This window comes from Mastomys coucha, unplaced genomic scaffold (assembly GCF_008632895.1).
Source record: "Mastomys coucha isolate ucsf_1 unplaced genomic scaffold, UCSF_Mcou_1 pScaffold21, whole genome shotgun sequence".
Lineage (NCBI taxonomy): Eukaryota > Metazoa > Chordata > Mammalia > Rodentia > Muridae > Mastomys > Mastomys coucha.
In genome coordinates, this window is record NW_022196904.1 from 66,957,897 (window position 1) to 66,979,353 (window position 21,457).

Genomic DNA, 21,457 nt, shown 5'->3' on the forward strand with positions numbered 1-21,457 from the left:
TGAATGTAGGGCATGTGGCATGGGGTTCATTTTTTAGAATTTTGGAGGCAGCAGAGTATTTAATGTACAGACTACATTTGGAGTGATTGGGCTTGATGGTTTGTTCCTGGGCTCTGCATGTATTATCTGTGTGATACAGACAAACTTAATGCTGTTTCTGCATCAATTTCCTTCATCATAAATGGGACAGTAATATCATCTCATATCCTGATTTCTGATTGCTTAAATGATGCCTTATTCAGTCTTCTATAAAGAATGAATATGTGTATATGTTATATGTGTGTGTACATGCATGTGAATATGGAACATGAGATTTTGTGAAAGAGAGATAGATGATCCTGCAGGAATTGCCTCACAAATGATAGAACCCAGGAAGACCTGATAGCTGCCATCTGTGAGCTAGATTACTAGATGAAATTATAGACAATTGTAGTTTGAGTCCAAAAGCCTGAGACCTCCTGAGGATGCCAGTGTGTGTGTGTGTGTGTTTGTGTGTGTGTGTGTGTGTGTGTGTGTGTGTGTATGTGTGTGTGAGTGAATCTGGAGAAAGAGGTGACAAGGTCCCAACTCAGAGTGATAGTGAATTCATCCTCCCAGTGTCTCTTTGTTCTGTTTGTACTCTTAACAAGTTTGGTGATTCCTACATACCATAACAATAAAGGTACACAGGCTACTGAGTCTTTCAGGCTATTGGATCAGATGGTAAGCTTTTACAGAAACCATCATAGTCACACCCAGAAAGAATGTTCTACCATCTGTCTGAACATCACTTAGCTCAATAAAGTTAATATACACACTGACCTTCATATATCAGAATAGTCAACCAGCACTTACAATGCCACCTGATATTTAGTAGCTAAAACATAAACATAGATTACTGTTCTTTGAGTTCCAGGAATTCACTCCACATGTTTCTTAGTGTAACTAACATGCATTGATTCTCTATTATGTAAAAGTAATGGCCCTAATGGCTTTATATGTGCTTGCAGCAATATAATAGCCACCTGTCATAAACCAAGTTTATAAGTGAGGATAGTGGACTACAGAAAGTAAATAGATCTTTCCAAGAATTTCACAACCAGTAATTGGCAAGTATTGTGGTTTAAATGAGAAATATCTCCAAGAGGTGCAGGCATTTGGACAGTTGGTTTGGGCCCCAGCTGGTGGTGCTGTTTAGGGTGGTTATGGGGGACGTATCCTTGCTTAAAAAGTAATATGAGTGTGGGATAATCTCACTCTTCTGCTACTTTGGTTTCTTTGCTTCATGTTTGCTGCCAAAGATGTCTCTCTGCTTCCTGCTCTGGCCTCTGGGTGCCATGTCTTCTTGAACCCCGTTATGGACTCTCCTTCAGAGACTGTAGCCCGAAATAGACTTATCATTTTATTAAGTAACAGCCACAGAAAAATATGAAATATATCAGCTCAATATACTTTTATCAGATTGCAAGTTTCTTTACCCTTTGCACGACAGTCGGTGAAGAAAATGTTTTTCATAGTCAAACCTACCTAGAGCATTTTCCATTTGTAGCTTTATTGTTTCTTCCTGCTGTCAAGACTATGGAATTCGTTTTTTTACCTCCTGTAAACAATCTTCCTACTTAACCTACATCTGAGACTTAGCCTGTGATCACTTATCATGTAGAGAATGATCTCTGTGATTTCCTGATAAGGAAAATTCCTTTAGCTGAAGTCATACTTTGTGCTAGACCTAAGCAGTTGACATATTTGTTTTCAAATGTTCATGTTGTGCTAGGCTAGAGTATCTAGCAGAAATTACTTAAAGAAGGAAGTTTTCATTCTGGTTCATTGCTTGAGAGAGGATTTGGTGAATTGTGAGCATTAATGCATTGTGGCTGGGGCACTGTGGTAGGGAGGTTGTTCAGCCAGGCTTGTAGTATCTTGCCAGTACTAGGAAGCAGAGAAATTTCAAACTGTCAGAGGGCCTATATCAGTGGCCTACTTTCATCTGTCACTTATTGTAAGTACTATGACCTCCATAAACAGTGACACCAGTACATCAACTGCCCAGTCACATGATCCTAAAGGGATACTTCACCTTGAAGCCATAGCAACAAAGAAGCTATTCTCATCAATTAAAGAAACTGGGTTCCTGGTGGTTGTGAAAATTATGCAAGGTTATATAAGTATCTTTAAATATAGTCAGAATTGAAGACTAGGCTTATATGACTCTTACTATGTCTTATGTCTCTATTTCTCATGTGATATGACCCTGGGTGGGTATTCCAATAAGAAAGATGACTGGAGTGGTAATGACATCATATTTCAGGTTGTAGGAAGAAGGGAAACATGATTGATTTTTGCTGTTGATGGCAAGGGAATGGCAAGGAGAGCATCGTTCATGAAAGATGCAGGGACTGGGATAAAAACAAGTGTGAAGAAGAATAATGAAGATGGAAATTTAAGGTAGCAAAGAGATATTTGTGTCTCTTCTCTTGCACAAGGTAGAAGATAAAGGATGGAAAGAAAACTACCACCTTGCTTAAAGCACAGCCATATGACCTCTATGGGCAGACTCAGTGCTATGAAGAACTTTTTTTATCTCTTTAAAGTATAATGTATTTCAAATAATATATTATTTGAAAAATCATACATTTTCATACAGGGCATTTTGATTGCATCAGACAGCCCTAGAGCCCCACCCATGTCTATCCCAGCTTCATACCCTCTGTGTATGCTCTTGTCATTTATGACCCATGTGTCCAATTAGTGGTGCCTACGTGAATGTGGGAATGGGGCCATCTAATAAGACATGGAAAACCTAGGCAGTCATGTCCCTGATGGAGAGTAACTCTCTCAGCGACAATCTACTGTCAATCACTTCTCTGTTAAGGTTGCTATCTCAGGGGCTTCTCTCCGACAAGTCTATGCTTTGATATGTTTACAGGCTTTTCCTCCCACACCATGTGAATAAAGAGTCTTAGCTTGGCTGATAATTAAATTAAAGCTGTTTCACAAACATAACAACAATTAACTTTTAAAGAGAGGCCATGAATTTGAAGAGAGCAAGAGTGGGAATATGAGAAGGTTTGAAGGTAGAAAAGCAAAAAGGAGTAATGATGTCATTATATTATAATTTGAAAAAATAAAATAGATAATTTAAAAAAATCAATGCTGATTGGGAATATTTTAAAAGCAAAATATTCACATAGTCATGGTGTACTTTTATTATCATCTTCTAGTTCAAACTTTTATTTATTTGTTTATTTACATTCCAAATATTGTCCTCCTCCCAGTCCCTATAGGTCAATATTTTTATAAAGAGAGCTATCATTTGCATGCATAAAACAGACATATGCAATTCTATAAATCACGTAATATATTTTATATGTATATATGCATGTATGTGTGTGTGCTTGTGTGCTCATGTGTGTTAGTGTTTGTGTATGTGTGCGTGTGGTATATGAATGTATTCATGTATGTGTGTTTAGTAGTGGCCTATATGTGTTCTGACAGAGATCATAACTCTATCACTCTCTGCCTTATTCTATTGAGATAAGGTCCTTAAGAAGACCCAAAACTTACTGGCTTTTGCTCCCAAGCTAGGGTTATAGGAATGGGTGGCCACATGGATCTTATGGGATTGGCCAGAATCCAGCCTCAGTTCCTCATACTTGAGAGCAAGTCCTGTTATGTCTTGATTTATCTTCTTAGCACTACATATGCTTTCTGTTTCCATATTCATCTCTGTGTATATCTTTTGAGGTCTTATACTGTCAAATAAAAGCATTTTTCAATGTATAAATGTGATACTCATGTGCCATAATTTAAAATAATGTAAAGATGCCCTGTATCATTGGAATGACACTAGAATATCAATAAAAGAAAGTAATAGATGAAGACATGCTTCATTTTGCTCTTAGTCATCATTGTTTATCCATTTTATTATACTACAAATACCCCTGCATTTCATTGCATACTTGAAACAGTGCTTGGCAGTGAGAACACAGAGATGGGATTACCGTGAAATGCTTGTGACTTTGCTGAGCTCAGGATGAATAAGTATCAATTATTAATAGATAAAATTTGTTGCAGGTCTATACTGTGTTAGATATTCTACTTGGGAAATGTATGTATATTGGCTTCTATTTAATTCACAAAGCTTTAAAAGTGTTCTTATACTTATTGTATAAAAGGTAAACTAAGGTTTAAAGATCTTTAAAAGTAGCTCAAGACTATTAAGATGGTAAGTGATATGATTACAATTCAATGGCATGTTTATTTACTGAACCTTGATGATCATACATCAGAAAGAATGAATAGGTTTGGATTATTAATAATGACCTAACTTCCAAACATTCTAATGAATGCTAAACCTGAGAGCATTTTCAAACCCTATATTCTCTTCATTCTTTAATACCACCCCTAAAGTTTTCAGCTCACAAATTAAGTTTAGATTTATTTCAGTCACTATGAAAAACCTTCCCAACAACAACAGCATCTGAGAAAAGAGAGTAATCTTAACATACAGCTTCAGGTTGCACTCCATTATTGTAGGAGGTTAAGGAAGGGACTTAAAGTAGCTAATCACATCTATGGTCAAGAGAATGAACCCATGGATGCTCTTTTATGCTCAGCATTCTATCTATACCTATATATATTTGAATTCCCAGCCCACTGGTCTGGATGTTCCCACATCAATTAAGAAAATCTCACACACATATGCTCACTAAATAACCTGATCTAGACAATCCCACACTCAGACTTTCTTCTTCAGAGATTCTAGTCTCTGTTAATTTGAAAAATAAAACTTACTTTCATAAGAACACATTTAATTTCATATTATCATATATAGTATTTACTGACTAGCCATTTCAGGCATTATACAAATTTTCTGGAGACAAAATTCATAGCTCATAACATTTGTCCTTGTAACTTCATGCTTACAATATTTCTTTCTTTGTTTTTTTGTTTTTGTTTTTGTTTTTGGTTTGGTTTGGTTCAGTTTGGTTTGGTTTGGTTTTTCAAAACAAGGTTTCTCTGTGTAGCCCTGGCTGTCCTGGAACTCACAACTCACTCTGTAGACCAGGCTGGCCTTGAACTCAGAAATCTGCCTGCCTCCCAAGTGCTGGGGTTAAAGGTGTGTGACACCACCACCCAGCTACAATATTTTTTGAGTGTCTTGTTTTCTTGTGGTACATCAGACACTGGGTGTAGAAATCACTGTGTTTGTAGCCCAAGCCTTGTCTTCAAAGAGCTAATATGGAGATTAAACACATAGAGTGCCTTGAAGCCATGTGATGAATGGTGTTGGATAGGAGACAAGGAACACTAGCAGGGATTGGCAAAGGAGCAGGAAATGGTTGAGACAGTAGTGAAAACTTTCATAGCAGAAGTAATGCTTGAGCTGGGCCTAAGTCGGTGAACAGGATTTTATAGATCAAAGGGAAAGCCAATGGAATTACGCCTAGGTAATGGGAAAATTACATTTGACATAAGAGCATAAGAATGATGACTGATTTCCAATGATTTAAACACATTGATTCTAGTTATCATTTATCTTTTTTATTTAATATTTTCTTTATTTACCTGTCATATGATATCTCCTTTCCCAGTTTTCCCTCAGAAAAAAATAAATAAATAAAATAAAAACAACAACAACAAAAAAACAAAATGAAAACAAACAAACAAACAAACAAAAAACCCCTGTTCCTTCCTTCATCCCCCTGTTTACCAACTCACCCTCTCCTGCTTCCTGGCCCTGGCATTCCCCTACACTAGGACATAGAACCTTCACAGGGCCAAGGGCCTCTCCTCCCATTGTTGACTGACTAGGCCATTCTCTGCTACATATGCTGCTGGAGCCATTAGTCCCACCAAATGTACTCTTTGGTTGGTGGTTTAGTCCCTGGGAGCTCTGAGAATACTAGTTAGTTTCATATTATTATTTGTCCTAAGTGGCTGCAAACCCTTCAGCTCCTTGGGTCCTTTCTCTAACTCCTTCATTGGGGACCCTGTGCTCAGTCCAATGGATGGCTGTGAGCCTCTACTTCTATATTAGTCAGGTATTATCAGAGCCTCTTAGGAAACAGCTATATCAGGCTCCTGTCATCCAGCACTTGCCAGCATCCACAATAGTGTCTGGATTTGATGATTGAATATGGGAAGGATTCCCAGGTGGAGCAGTCTCTGGATTGTCCTTCCTTCAGTCTCTGCTCCATAGGTAGACTCTGCAACTCTTTCCATGGGTAGTTTGCTCCCCTTTTAAGAAGTAATGAAGTATCCATACTTTGGTCTTCCTTCTTCTTGAGTTTCTTGTGGATTGTGGATTGTACTTTGTGTATTCTGATCTTCTGGGCTAATATCCACTTATCTTCTAAAAAATAAAGCTATTATTATTTTTTTCTTGCTATTGTTTTAAACCACCCTTTCTCAACCTAGTTTGAGAGGCCAAAGTATTCATAACTTTGCTCATGAAGATAGGTGTGGGATTCAGAAGCTAGGGTCTTTCCTATACAACCACTCTGCCTGGAGAAGTAGAGTTCTAGTGGGCATAGTAAATCCAAGAAAAAGAATACTGGAAGAATAAGAATTCTGTGTGGTCTGGTGCCACGGGCCAGCCAGTCTGGGCCTTCCTCAACCCTGGGGCGGGGGGGTCGGGGAACAGGGTTCTGGTACAGGTTGGCAAGGCATTGGTGAAGAAATGACATACAGAGATGACACAAGGAAATGCAGGATCTGAATGTATTTCTCAAAAATGGCATCAGACTTTTACAGTCATTACAAAAGAGAAATGAAAAGTCTGGCAGCTCTGCTGTCAGGGTACATCTGAGGCCACCTGAAACACACTGGGTCTAAAGCAACCACCTCTTCTGGTCAGGCGTTGCATTCCTGGGCCTGAGAGCTCTGGGTATAGGGGGCTGAGGGCCACATGAGGCTCAATGCTTGAATGCTCAAGTCTCAAATCTCGAATGCTCTCTGCTGTACACTGTCTCACACACACACACACACTAGGCTCAAGGTCCCACCCATCCTTAGTAAAATGCCCACTATGCTAATCTTCTGGGCTAGCAGAGACATGTCCCTGGGAGTTCCATTCTTGCTAATTCCTCGGAGTGGCTCAGCTGCTGTAAGTGACTGAAAATTAAGATTCTATTTGAGCTTATCCTGGGATAAACAACTCCCATTCTGTAAACTTTTGTGCCCTACCCCCTTTACTATCTCCCTAACAATGCCGAAGGCAGTTAGTCTGGATGGGTAACATTCTTTACAAAATTCCAAGCCAGGTTTTGGCTAAGATGTTGGAACCATTGGTAAAGGTCAAAGAGCAATGTCCAATTTTGTTTGGTGATAGTAAATCATATCTTGATGGGCACCTATCATGCAAGTTCGCAAGGACGTATCTGGGTTACCTCTGAGTTAGAGATATCTCAAATGAACTCCAAGAGACTGGCTTCCTTTGAAGCTTTTTTGCCTCTGGTCTGTGGCCAAGCTTTTGGGCTTGTCACAAGACTTCATTGGAGTGGGTGTGGTAATTTGAAATGGTCTGCTGCCCTGCTAATTTTATAATTCTACATGACATATAGCTGGCTTCTTCAATTAACTGACTGAGGCATTGTCTTAGTCAGGGTTCTATTCCTGCACAAACATTATGACCAAGAAGCAAGTTGGGGAGGAAAGGGTTTATTCAGCTTACACTTCCACATTGCTTTTGATCACCAGAGGAAGTCAGGACTGGAACTAAAGCAGGTCAGGAAGCAGGAGCTGATACAGAGGCCATGGAGAGATGTTTCTTACTGGCTTGCTTCCCCTGGTTTGCTCAGCCTGCTCTCTTATAGAACCCAAGACTTCCAGCCCAGACATGTCACCAGCCACAAGGGGCCCTACCCCCTTGATCAGTAATTGAGAAAATGACTCAAAGCTGGATCTCATGGAAACACTTCCCCAACTGAAGCTCCCCTTCTCTGTGATAACTCCAGCCTGTGTCAAGGTGACACACAAAACCAGCCAGTACAGGCATTTTGGCTTTCTTCATATGTACACTATTCTCTAAGATGTGATGGTGACAATAGAATGCATCTCATATATTTAAAAAATGTATTTCTGATGTCAAATGAATTTGTAAAGCCTGATTTACTTAAGGAAAATAGGTTGTTAGTGAAAGTCTTCTGCAAAGTTACCTTCTGAAGTTCTTTCCAGGAAAAGCTATGTGAGGACAGGTCATATGGCTAAGAATCCACTTTTCATGTTCAATTCTTTTGGCAGGAATTGATGAGGATGAATATTTTTATGAGTAGTCAGAAATGTTGATTTAAAAATGGAAAGCTCAAAATTTATAGTCTGCAAAAGATCTGAATTGAACGCCCAGTTCTGTCACTAACTTATTGGACCACAATCCATAAATCTGATAATCACCTTTAGCATAAGAGACTGAGGCTAACACATAGGAAGTATCAAGAAATGGCAGCCACACCATTATCATTCTTATCTTCATCACTTTGAAAATAGATTCTTGGGATATGAGTAGATAGAGAGACAATTTCTTTTCCTCAAACTCTTTATTCATCCAGTGGGCCAGCAGGGAGGACTGGGCATCTCAAGGTTTATGGCAATACTGAGTCTATGAACAACCTCCAGTAGGGTGACTCATGAATAATTGAGTACATATATGAAGGGAAAGCTTTATGGTTTTCTGATAGTGTGCATGTTTGCAGCTGGCTAGCTCTGATAACACTCTTAAATAACCTCTTTCACCTTTAAAGCCTGAAATACCTCCTCCATGTTTACTGTTTCATTGGTTCTATGGCTATAAAAATAACCTAGCTTTAAAGAGGCCATACAGTCTTTTAAAAAGAAATAAAAAGTACTCAGCTTAAAGTCTCAGGCATTTAGACAAAAGTGACCAGCCAATGTGTTTCATTCACTAGGGCTCACTCTGCACTCTATTAATGAATAGCTGCATCATTTTTCTCTCTTTCATTATGAAGTCTAAAATACAGCTTCTCCAGTATGGCTCATGCACATTGTGACTACCTGTCAGATGTGAAAGCTTATGCCGGATGCTATTACCAGGGTGACCACCAACTGTTCTCAGCTTCCACACATGCGGTGATGAGAGGATTCTGTGTTTATTCATATAAATTTTTCATCCCAAAGTTTCTATGATTCTTGGCATAAGATTGTTAGTATCTAAATTTTACATGATAGGCTAGATGTCTGGAGGAAAGAATACAATTAAGAGATCTTCCACTAGTAGAATAGATTCCAGTTGATGTAAAAAATTATGTTAGAGAGATGGCTGTCTCACTGGGGACATAAGGCTGAGTAGAAGACAGCTGGTATAGAGTTGATTGGTAATTAAGGCACATGAATTAAAAGAAGTAGAGAGAGTGGCTGCCTCCAATCAGAAATGGTTGGAAAGTCTAAGTGGTTGAAGAAAATGAAAGTGCTTAGGTAGGATTCTTTTGCTCTATAAGGATGAGAAACTGAGTTAGTTTATCTTAAATGAAATTGCAGGCTTTGTTAAATGGTGATTTTCAGACTGGAAATTAAATCAGCCAGCATTTAGCTGAGTAGAAATTAAGAATGCTAAAAGGTCAGATCTCTGAAGCAGTACTTTTTGTACCCATTCCATTACACACAGTTGACACCAGATTCTCATGGACATCTACTCAAACCCTTTCCTCTCATAGTATAGATAGAAGAGAGTCTTTTTATTCTTTACCTTGTATAAGACTCCATATAAAATGTATCTTCACCCTCTAATTGGCAAGATTCCTCTGTTTCTATTTGCAACTACAAAGCCTTCTGAGTTAAGGAGCAGTGTTACTTATCAGCTCTACTAGTGGTAAGATCACCTAATATGGAGTCCATCTTGCTTCAGGGACTAGAAGAAGGTTTCTATAAAAATGTGGTACATCTACACAATGGGGTACTACTCAGCTATTAAAAACAATGAATTTATGAAATTCTTGGGGAAATAGATGGACCTGGAGAATATCATCCTGAGTGAGGTAACCCAATCACAAAAGAACACGCATGGTATATACTCTCTGATAAGTGGATATTAGCCCAGAAAATTGGAATACACAAAGTACAAACCACAAACCATAAGAAACTCAAGAAGAAGGAAGACCAAAGTGTGAAAAGACGGAAGAAAGTATCTAGAATGTGATAGGAATTGCTTAGAGAGGGTGAACAGTTATCTGAAACAAAGATACAAAGGAGGATTTTGAATAGAGAAGTGTGAACTTTGACCTTTTAGCTTCAAGGAAACCAGAAAGTATTAGAAAGAGAATAAACAGTAAAAAGCTGGACACAATTTATTGTTGATTCTTATGGTGGGAGGATGGTTAAAATTGTGAACATGACAAGACATCACAATTCTGAGTGTTGGCAGAGTTCCTTAAAGCCTGCCTTACCAGGAAGTCTACTGACAATTAGAATGGGACTTTATACTGTGTGCTAGTCAAACTTCAATATAATAACTGGGTTCTTTATTGAAATTTGAACCATCACCCCTTAGTGACTAGGAGCCCAAGTTAAAGCTTTAAACTTGCTTTATGTGTGTGTTCTGATGTTTATTTAACTTACCTTGCACTAGTTATGTAGTCTCACAACAGGAGGTAATACTTACACTGAAGATTTATTTAAGAGTCAATGCCATACACATAATATAAGCATATGAACCTGACATAGGGAAGATGTTTATAGATGCGAGCACCATGCCCCCTACACCAAATCTTTAGACTGGAGTTCTTCCTATGGAATAGTTCTTAGGGCCTAGAAATGATTTCAAGCCCATTGATGCACTGAGCCATGGGAAATCACTGGTGACATAGACATTCTTTTGTATAGAACTGAAATAAAGAGAAGTGACACACATTGCCAAAAACCAGTTGTGCCAGATCTACTTTGTGTCCCTTGAGGAGTTCCATTCTGCAATTTTTATGAATCCCTGCAAAGAGATCAATTGACATGGTGTTTTCGGACACCTTGCTGTCTCAGGAAGTTTGATTAATAGTAGTTGACAAATTAATTAATATCCTTTGGTTTTGTAAGGTCTCCTTTGAAAGAATTAACAACAGGAGTGACAAGACCTTCCTTGACTCATACTTTGGCAAAAAGACAAAGCTCATGATTCTTGCTGTGTGAGTTGTCTTTACATACCAACCATGCTTTCTTCTGTTCCTTTGTACCCATGGGCTTGAAGAATCAAAATATTGAGTATGCATCCAAAGGACAAAGGCCAAGGATGTCTTCTGCTTATCTCTCCTTTGGTCAACACTCTGTCTGACTTGTCCTCTCCCTGAAAGCCCTTCTCAGCTCTAGCTGTACTAGAGATTAGTTTGCTTTGTTGCATCAAGGTACCTGAACCATGCCAAGCCTGATTTGAGCTGTGCCATAGTAAAGAAACTCTTTCCCTTGATGTCCTGTTACCCCTTTGGTATAATCACCATGTAAACATGTCTCCTTATGGAGATCAAGCAGTCCCCAGCATGTCTCTGCCTTTGCCAATTGTCTGCGTCCCCCTTCCTCCACTTTTTGAGTACTAGGACTACAGGCATGCATCATCTTAAAATCTTTACTAGTCAGAAATTCACAGGAAATAATGTGGGTATATAATGTAACATCAGTGTATGTTGACACTTGTTATATAGATAATCTCCATAGATGCTGTGGGGGTAAAGATAACCATACAACTTCTTTTATTTTTATATTTCTAGTCTCAAGTTGAGTATAGAGTGAGACTCATTAATATGTGGGTGAATGGAGATATTTTGAAAAGCTCAAAAAACTTGGTTAATAAATACAAATATTCAGAACATTCCTTAAAATTATTGTTAAGTTAAATTATTAAATAACTTCCTGATTATAATTTATACATCATAAAATCTGACTGTGTGAGTAGGTTACCATTAGTGTTGCGATTACTCTTCTATTAAACCTGTAGTAATGAAAGAGACTTCTGAATGAAGCTATTGGAGCCTAGTTCACTCTTTTTTTTTTAAATTTTTTTATTAGATGTGCTCTTTATTTAGATGTCATACAATATCTCCTTTCCCAGGTTTCCCTCCAAAAAATAAAATAAAATAAAATAAAATAAAATAAAAAAGAAAATAACAAAAACAACCCCCTGTTCCCTCTCCCCTCCCCCTGCTCACTACCCCACCCTCTCCTGCTTCCTGGATCTGGCATTCCCCTACATTGGGGCATAGAACCTTCACAGGGCCAAGGACCTCTCCTCCCATTGATGACCTACTTGGCCATCCTCTGCTATACATATGCTGATGGAGCCATTAGTCCCACAATGTGTACTCTTTGGTTGGAGTTTTAGTCCCTGGGAGCTCTGAGGGTACTAGGTTAGATCATATTATTGTTTGTCCTAAGAGGCTGCAAACCCCTCAGCTCCATAGGTCCTTTCTCTAGCTCCTTCATTGGGAACTCTGTACTCAGTCCAATGGATGGCTGTGAGCCTCTACTTCTGTATTAGTCGGGTACTGTCAGAGCCTCTCAGGAGATAGCTATACCAGTCTCCTGTCATCCACCACTTGCTGGCATCCACAATAGTATCGGGATTTGATGATTTGATATGGGAGGGATTCCCAGTGGACATTAGCCCAGAAGATCAGAATACACAAAGTACAATCCACAAACCACAAGAAACTCAAGAAGAAGGAAGACCATAGTGTAGATACTTCATTCCTTCTAAAAGGGGGGGCAAAATACCCGTGGAAGGAGTTGTAGAGACTAACTATGGAGCAGAGACTGAAGGAAAGACAATTCAGAGACTACTCCACCTAGTTCACTCTTAATGGTTCTGGGAATCTGTCTCCTGTCCTCCTGGAGAAAAGCCTGGGCTTCTGGCAGGAGAGCTCCCCCTGGTGTTAGGTTATGAGATAAAGGAAAGACTGTATTGGTATGTTTGGCTCTATTCCTGCAAAACAACAGATATCCTTTTAAATTATTATTATTATTAGTAGTAGTAGTACTACTACTACTACTACTCTACTACTACTACTACTACTACTACTACTACTACTACTACTACTACTACTACTATTACGAATACTATTATTAAAGAGAGTCTCATGTAGTACAGGCTGACTTTGAACTCAATATGTATCCAGGAATGACATTAACTTCTTATTCTTCTGTGTCTATTTCTTGAATAGTGAGATTACTAGCATTTATCATTATCTCTGAGCTCCTGAGGGCTCTAGACAAGTAGTCTGTCAACTGAGTTCTGTCACCAGTCCTGCAGAGGTCTTATCTTAACAATCCAATGTAGATCAGTGGCAGGCATGTGATTTAAGGAATATTCCCAGGGTCTGTAAAAATGCCTTATTCAAGAAGGATAGTATAGGCCAAGACATTCATATTTTAAAGGTCCTCTCATACAGGACTCTGAAATCAGTGGTTCCTGAAGGATTCTGAGATATCATGTCTTGCCTCATAGCAACATCAGAATGATTATAGTTTGGAAATGTAGACTGTACTGATTTAACCAACTCTAGGTGGGGTAATCTGGGGGTCATTTTTGTTCTATTTATTTTTTTAATTCTCAACACTGACTGTATAGTGTTTAGTTATAGACATGTGCTTTATTTTCGACAAATCATTTGGCCAAGCTGATATGGATAAGTTAGAATATGTAACTTAAAAGGAGAATAAATTCTATTTCTGTTAAAATATTTTAGAAACTTTCTAGTTGCAAATATATATGTACACACACACACACACACACATACATACACACACACAAATCTCACTACCCTTCAATATATTACTCTCTTTGGAATTGGATGAAATGAGAGATTTAAGTTTCGCTTAGAATATAAAATCTTTTCAATGACTCATGGTCCCCTGCCACTTTAGCTAAAGCAGAACTTCCCATTGACAGGAATAATTAGCTTTGAAAATAGAAGTTGAAATAGAAACCAAGGATGGTAGCTGATGAGCCCTCTATGCATATTTATATGTTCGCTAGCCTCTTGCATTGTGCTTTCTTCCCAGGAATAAATTTTCCTTTATTGTTTGTCCAGACCTCCCCCATTCTCACAGAACTCCTGCTGTGCCAAGAGAGATGTGAAAAAGGGCCAAGTGATCTGCTATTGAAGTCAGAAGACATATCTCCCTCCCAGTGACCTTCCTAGATAATGAGCAGATATGGTTTTCTAATATAAAGGGAATAAATCAACAGGCCTTTCAAGAGCTTGGGCAATAACAGTGGAGTCCAAGACCATCAATTCTGAAAGCAAAGGACAGAGACATCGTTCCTTATAGAACAACATTAGACTAGGGCAACATGGGGTTGGAGATTCTACTCAGAAAAGGAAGGAGTAAGTGTACATCCGCCTTCACCCATTCCCCCATTCACCAACACACTCTTTTTACAAAGGTCAAGGTCAATTATAAGATAAAAGTCACACCTCCCTCAGTTGAATTTGGCTGAGTTAATTCATAGTTTAAAAGGACAAAGTGTTCATCTTTCTCTGTAAGGCATCATAGGTTCTTGCTGTGGATTTGGTTCTAAATAACAGTGATGGGTTTTTGCTCCTCTGCATATGTCTGTTGATCCAGAGTGGTCTAGGTCTTTCTATGTAATCTTTAGTATCTCTGAAAGATGCATGGGGATGGGAACCTATGCAGAAAGTGTCAAGGACAACAAATCCCTAAATTGTGACAAGCACAGGAAATATATATGTGCATAGATGTGTTACTGATTTCCTGGTCTGTGTACTAGGTGTGTTTCATGACAATATATTAATGTTTAACTAGAAGAGCAATAAAACATTTCAGCAATAATAACTGATACTCATCAAGCCCTTAATATGTGGTACATATTATGCTTCATCTTCCTAAATGCATAAACCGTTAAGGAAGAATTTTAGTACCTCTTTTTTTCAAGATGAATACATAATTTGTAAGTATATGTCACATGCACCAGGTCATGTGAGTACTGATTCACTTAACAGCAAAGTGCAGTTCATTTAGGGCTGTGTGGCCCCATGGTCCACTCATTAAAGTGGACCATTTCATGCCTTGTGTGCTACATGAATTGTATCAGAACACCTACCAACGAGGGTGAATTGACAAGCTCTGCTCCATTTTTGGTTCTTATATAGGGGGGAATATTTTGATCACAACCACAGCCAGTAGATGGTAGAGAGTTCTCAGTATTTTAAAATACTAGGTGGCATTTTCTAAGTGTCTGATTTTATAAATTTCCCTTGTCACCCACACAATTTATTTATACGGCTACTGAAACTGAAAGAGAAAGACAAAGTTACCACACAGATCTGTGGTTTGTTCAACCCTCTGCTTCAGGTATCATTTTGTCATTTGTTTGTTTGTTTGTTTTTGTAAGAGTTGAACATTTTGTGTAAGGTGGTAAGATACCTTTAGAGTTGGACCAACCAGAATGCTATGCCCCATTCATACTAGAAAATGTCTTATTTCTGAGATATTCTGGGACTCTCTCTCCCCTCCGTATGTCTCTGTTTCCCTCCCTCTGTTCCTTCCTCCCTCCCCCCTCTCTCTTTCCCTCCTTTCTCATTCTGACAAGCACAGGACAGGACTATATTTAGTCCCTTTTAAGGTCCCAGTGATCATCTCAGTAAAAAGCATTCCTGCATCCCACATACTAGGATACACACTAGATTTCTTATTACCGTACTAGGCAATATCAGCTTTCTAGAGACATCTGTATCCCACCCCTAATGCAGAGATGAAACTCTTCTGAACTCTTGAATAGAGTTTAGAATGGAACCTTGGAACCCTGGAAGACATAGTTCTTCTTTTTTCCATAGGCTTACCCAGAGTCAAACGTTAAGGAATTTCTCAAACATGGCCAAGACTTTTGTCTTTTAGTTATGGCTTACTGTTCCTCCCTCCCTAAACCTTTGTGTATCTGACTAACTCATAGTTATTTTCAGGTATCAGTTTACCTGTCACTTCTCTGTTTCACCTTCTATCCTTATGTTCTTAGAATTTACCTAAGAATCATAATTCCCAAAATGTGCATCTTAGCTCCTATCTGTCAACTCTCATCATTCTGGGCAGGACACTGTGCCTGGTTCTCATCACATGTCCTAAATTAATTAGAATTAAATACAACACAGAGCAGGCACTAAACAAATATTTAAAAAATGATGGGGAACATTGTGTTGTGACCTAATATTTTCTTCTTTCTAGTTTCTTTTATGCCAATCTTTCCACCTGGTGTTGGTGACAAAATTACACGTGTATAATAAAGCACTGACTTTTTGACTTGTCAGTTAATTGTCAAAACCACTTGCAACCCACAAATAACAGAACTATAAATTATGGAACATTATTAGTGAAAAAAATTACAAGAGACAGTGTCTCACAGTGACCTCATGTTGTTCAATCATAGATCACTTTCTGATGTTGTGCTATTGAGGAATAGATGAAATCACATGAAACTTTAATGTTCAATAACTTGATGATTAAGGTGCTCCTTGGTGTTAAGGAAACTAGAAGACATGAGGCATTCTTTGCTATTGTCTGATGCTCCTTCAAAGCCTCCCCAGGCAAACCATTCAAACTCTAGTGGGTTTATTTTTTCCTTCCTGCCTATGAGTGAGACTCATGACATTATCCTGTGGTCTCTTAGAATACATAAGCTCCTTAGGCTGGAGAGAAGACTCAGTGTTTAAAAGTGCTTGCTGCACTTACATGGAACCCAAGTTTGGTAACCAGCCCACACTGACAAGGCTTACAATCACCTGTACCTCCATTACCCGGAGATTCCAACCCTCTTTTGTTCTTCCTGAACTATTAGGGCCATGGGCATATAACCCCCTACTTACATTCACATAATCAAAAGTAAAAACAATTATTCAAAAAAGTATCTATGACCCTCCAAGGGTAAAGTATAAGTATTTTCACATATGAAACAACATTTGTTGAATGATTTATAAAATATTAAAAACATAATGAAAATCTATTTTCCTATTGTATATGAATGTGCTACTGAATTGTGGTAAAGTGACAATTTGTACTTTCATCAGTTATAATTTGATTAAAATACAATAAACAGAATTATAACACGCATACCTAGGAAGAACAACAATATCAACAACCAGACCCCCAGAGCTCCCAGGTTCTAAACCACCAAACAAAAAGTTCACATGGAGGGACCCATGGCTCCAGTCATATATGTAGCAGAGGATGGCCTTATCTGGCATCAGTGGAAGGAGAGGTCCTTGGTCCTGTGAAGGCTCAATGCCCCAGTGTAGGGGAATGCCAGATTGGGGATGTGAGAGTGGCTGGGGGAGCCCCTCATAGAAGTAGGAAAAAGGGGTTGGGATAGGGGGTTTCTGGAGGGGAAATCAGGAAAGGGGATAACATTTGAAATGTAGATAAAATATCCAATTAAAAATACAAAATATAAAAAGGTATAAAAATATGGCTTCAAGTTATTTTTTTAAAGGTAACAAGATTTTGTACTGTTTTAAGATCCTTTCAGGAAAAAAAATCTCTTGTCAATGATTCTCTGTGTGTATGTTTGTGTGTGTTTAATCATTATTACAAATCAAGTATACATACACTAAGATCTAAATTTCTCCAAATTTGGAAAAATTTTTAAGTATTAAGATGATGCCACAGTAGAAATTCTATTTTTTTCTCCCAACTCTCTTTTTGTTTGTTCATTTGACTGGTTGGGTTTTGTCTTCAATTTTATTTTTATTGAAAAATAGAAATTTTTCATAAAATATATTCTGATCACACTTTTCCATCCCACTAATCTCCCATTAAAATTGTGTAATGATTCACAATTAAGATACAGATACAAATAGCTTATAAACTATGTATATGCATAGGATATAAGCATACAATACACATGAACTTTTAACATGTTTTGTGTTTAAGCTTGGATCTCAGCCCAAGGCTAAGTCACTATGCATACTTACATATTTGAAACTGTAAAGAAATTGAAAATCCAAAGCACTTCCCTCTCCATGCATTTTGGATAAGGGATACATTACCTGCAATGCAAACAGGAGTCCTTTGGTAATACATGGTTATTTATTTTTCATTGAAAAGTAGACCCTGCTAATTCACCTTTGATTAAACTCCAGGAACAGCTTTGCTGTCTTTACTAGCCATGCACTATTCTGCTCTATGACTAGATTCCTGTCTATTTCAAGATCATTCTATTAACACACATTTGGGATGCTCTACAGCCCAAATTCTATTCATTTTTATAATTTCTTTTTATTTTTGATTTAGAAAATGAAACTAGTGGTCACTTTATGTCATTCTGCTCATAATATGACCATCATTTAAGCAGCATAAATGGCTGGCAAGATCTACAAGTAGTTTGCATTTTGTTAAATTTTGCCAGATGACTAATTTAGTCACATTGTAAGTATAGGAACCTTTCGTTGCACCATCCATAGGACTATTGAATATCCTTTTATTTAGTGGGTGAAAAGCATTATTTCAAGTTTTTATTTAAATATCATTACCAGGAATAATGTACATATTTTGTTTGTCTATTTGGACTAATTTTCTTAAGGGAGGAGGCAGAAAGGACACCAATTTAAGAGGAACCAGATCACCTTTATTGATTGATTGGCTATGCCTCCTGTTGAATATGCACAGGATTGTAGACATTTTTGAACATCTTTTTAGGACAAAAGAGAAAAGCACACATTGAAATGGCAGGCAGATCCTCAACAGTTTACTGGTAATACCATTACAGGTCAAACATGACTGACATACATCCGATGAAGGTGTTGCTAGTCATTACTAGGTGGTACGTGATTACTTTGCTCCAGCTTAAGTACATATGTAACAAAATAATCTTCATTTTATGCTGTCCTGTAATTACATGCCTGTCCCAATGGCCCATCTCAGTAGGAACTTAAGTATCATAGGCAGGTGTTTTGGAATGTTTACTGATCTGGGTGAAAAAATTACCAGGCTGAAAGCCACAGCCTAAATGAAGGCCAAAGTCATTTCTCCATAAGGTCAGAGCTCAGCCTCAGCCCTATCGTTTTTAATTTGTGTGTGTGCATGTGTGTGTGTGTGTGTGTGTGTGTGTGTGTGTGTGTGTGTGCTTTGTGTGTGGAAGGTAGTTGTATACATTGCCACTGTGTATGTTTAGCAGTCAGAGAATAACTTTTAAAGGTTGATTCTCACCTTGCACTGGGAACTTTGGGAATTGAACTCAGGTCATCAGGCCTGCACAGCAACTATTCTTACCTCCTGAACAAGCTCTACCTTGCTCTTTGAAACTGGGTCTTGTCTGACCTGGAGCTCCAAGTAGGCTAGACTGACACTCCAAGACTCCCAGGGTTTTATCTATCTCTCTCGCCAGTGCTGGAATTAAAAGCATGCACCTCTATTCCCAGCTCCTTCCATGGATTCTGAAGACTGAGCCCAGATCTCAGGTTTACTCAGTGAGCTTTTCTCAGTGGGCTTCTCTCCGCAGTCTTCCTTTGTACTTATGGCAATTTTCTGTTTATCCATCTTCCCAGTCTCATGGGAAGCAGGAGGCAGATCATGTGGGCTTCTGGTATTCTGGGTACTGAAGCAAAGCTGATGCATTTCTCGACTTTAACCTCCTAGGTTCTCAGGATTAGGTCATCCATATTTTATTTATTACAGTGAGGATCTTTAAGAACTTCCCCAGGTGATAGATAAGTCTGACTCCTGAAATGTGAACAAAAAGGCAGCACATTCTTCCCTTGTCATCTCATCTTGGTGGGTATCATACACTGGGGAAAAAGACAGTGCAGTAATTCACTCTTGTTCCCTGTAAATCTTTGCTCTTTTTCTAGAGTCAAGTAGCCATGCACAGAGCACCCTGAGAACATTTACTGAATATGTTGACTCATTTCTGTCTGTTTATCAACTGTCACCTGGTCATCTGAATACATATAAATAGACAAAGGTATGATTTTCATTAAGGTCTCAAAAAAACATATTTTCTGTATTGTGAAAAGTAAAAGCTAAATTCTTTGGAGATCACTCTTTTGTTATTTGTTATACATGAGAATGTAAATTATATTTATGTTATTTGTTTAGCAGATACATTTTAAATAAAAAAGAAAAAAATGATTAGTACAAGAATAGACTAATCAAATAAAATGAACACATTATCACAGTATTCAAAAAATTAATTCAAACATAAAATATTTTTAGATCTTTCCTTCTATCCTTCTTATAGTTTCCCCCCAAATATTCATAAAATAGTATTCTACTTAACCTAACTAACAAATATCTTCTTTAATTTTATTTTCATTGCTATATAAGGATATAAAAATGATCAGTGATATGTCTTTGATAGATCTATGCATTGTGTAATGCTTACTCAGGGTAAATATGTCTCTCTCAACCATTCATCATTTTACAAAATAAAAGAAAACATTCAAAGCCCTTTCTCTCTGCTCACAGGAGCATACAGAACATTACCATTACCTATAGCTCTTCTACTCTGCACATGGAAACTTATTTCTCCTATCTAACTTTTACCTTAGTATAGTTACAGTCAAGTTTTTAGGACCTATCCCACCTTTTCCTTCCCAATAGAAATACATATAACCTCATTGCTATTAAGCACAGATTATTTAAGAGTGGATCAGAGATTTAAATACATTTAGAGGAATGTCTATTAGTGCTGTAAAGTTGTTATTTGATGTGTATTATTTTATTGTATTTTCTCACTCTTGCAATGGAGAGCCTAAGCTCTAGAGGTTTTGTGGCACAGACCCTATCATGTCTTTCTGTGTTGGCCCAGGGTTTTGTATATTTTGAGATACACAAGAATAATCTGGAGAAAGTTATAGGTCGCCTTTCTTACTGCACACAACATCCAGATCTAAGGAGAAAGATGGGGCAATATATCTTGTGCTCCATGACAATATGTGTCCATATTAATCTGGGAGTGACAGGATACTGAATGGAAACTATCTGAAGCACATATTTATCATGAGCTTAGTTCATACACTACCTGGAGTATCTTGACTTCTCAGGCTCCATGTTCTTCCTACATTTAAAAACAAGTAATCCAAGAACAGGGACAAATGTCCTTCAACATCTCACTGGTCCTAAGGAATGAGTTATTAGGAAAGTGTGAAAAGAGCTTTGACAGCCACTCTGTGCTATGCCACTCTGTGCTACACCACTCTGTGCTACGCCACTCTGTGCTACGCCACTCTGTACTATGCCACTCTGTGTTATGCCACTCTGTGCTACGCCACTCTGTGCTACGCCACTCCGTGCTCTGTGCTACGCCAATCTGTGCTACGCCACTCTGTGCTATGCCACTCTGTGCTCTGTTACTCAGCTCCACAGCAAGGAAAGCTATACCACGGAAACAATTTAGACAACTGAGTTCCATCAAAATAGCACTGTCTGCCATACAACACTGTAATGACTGAGTCAAATCTTTGTTTGTTTAGTACTATAAAAATATTATTATTTTCTTATTAGATGTTTTCTTATTTACAATATCTCTTTTCCT

General features: G+C 38.1%; 1 protein-coding gene across 4 annotated transcripts in view; it reads left to right on the forward strand.

The window, feature by feature from the left end:
- Window positions 1–21,457, forward strand: part of Agbl1 (ATP/GTP binding protein like 1) — an 887,643-nt gene that overhangs the window by 670,055 nt on the left and 196,131 nt on the right. The window contains exon 23 of one of the 4 annotated variants that reach the window (XM_031387027.1): window positions 19,773–19,853. The exons of the other annotated variants lie outside the window; for them this stretch is intronic. Within the exon in view, the coding sequence (XP_031242887.1) occupies window positions 19,773–19,782 (10 nt within the window). The 3' untranslated portion in view covers window positions 19,783–19,853. Of the gene's footprint in view, window positions 1–19,772; window positions 19,854–21,457 lie in introns of those variants that run through there. 4 annotated transcript variants of the gene reach the window in all.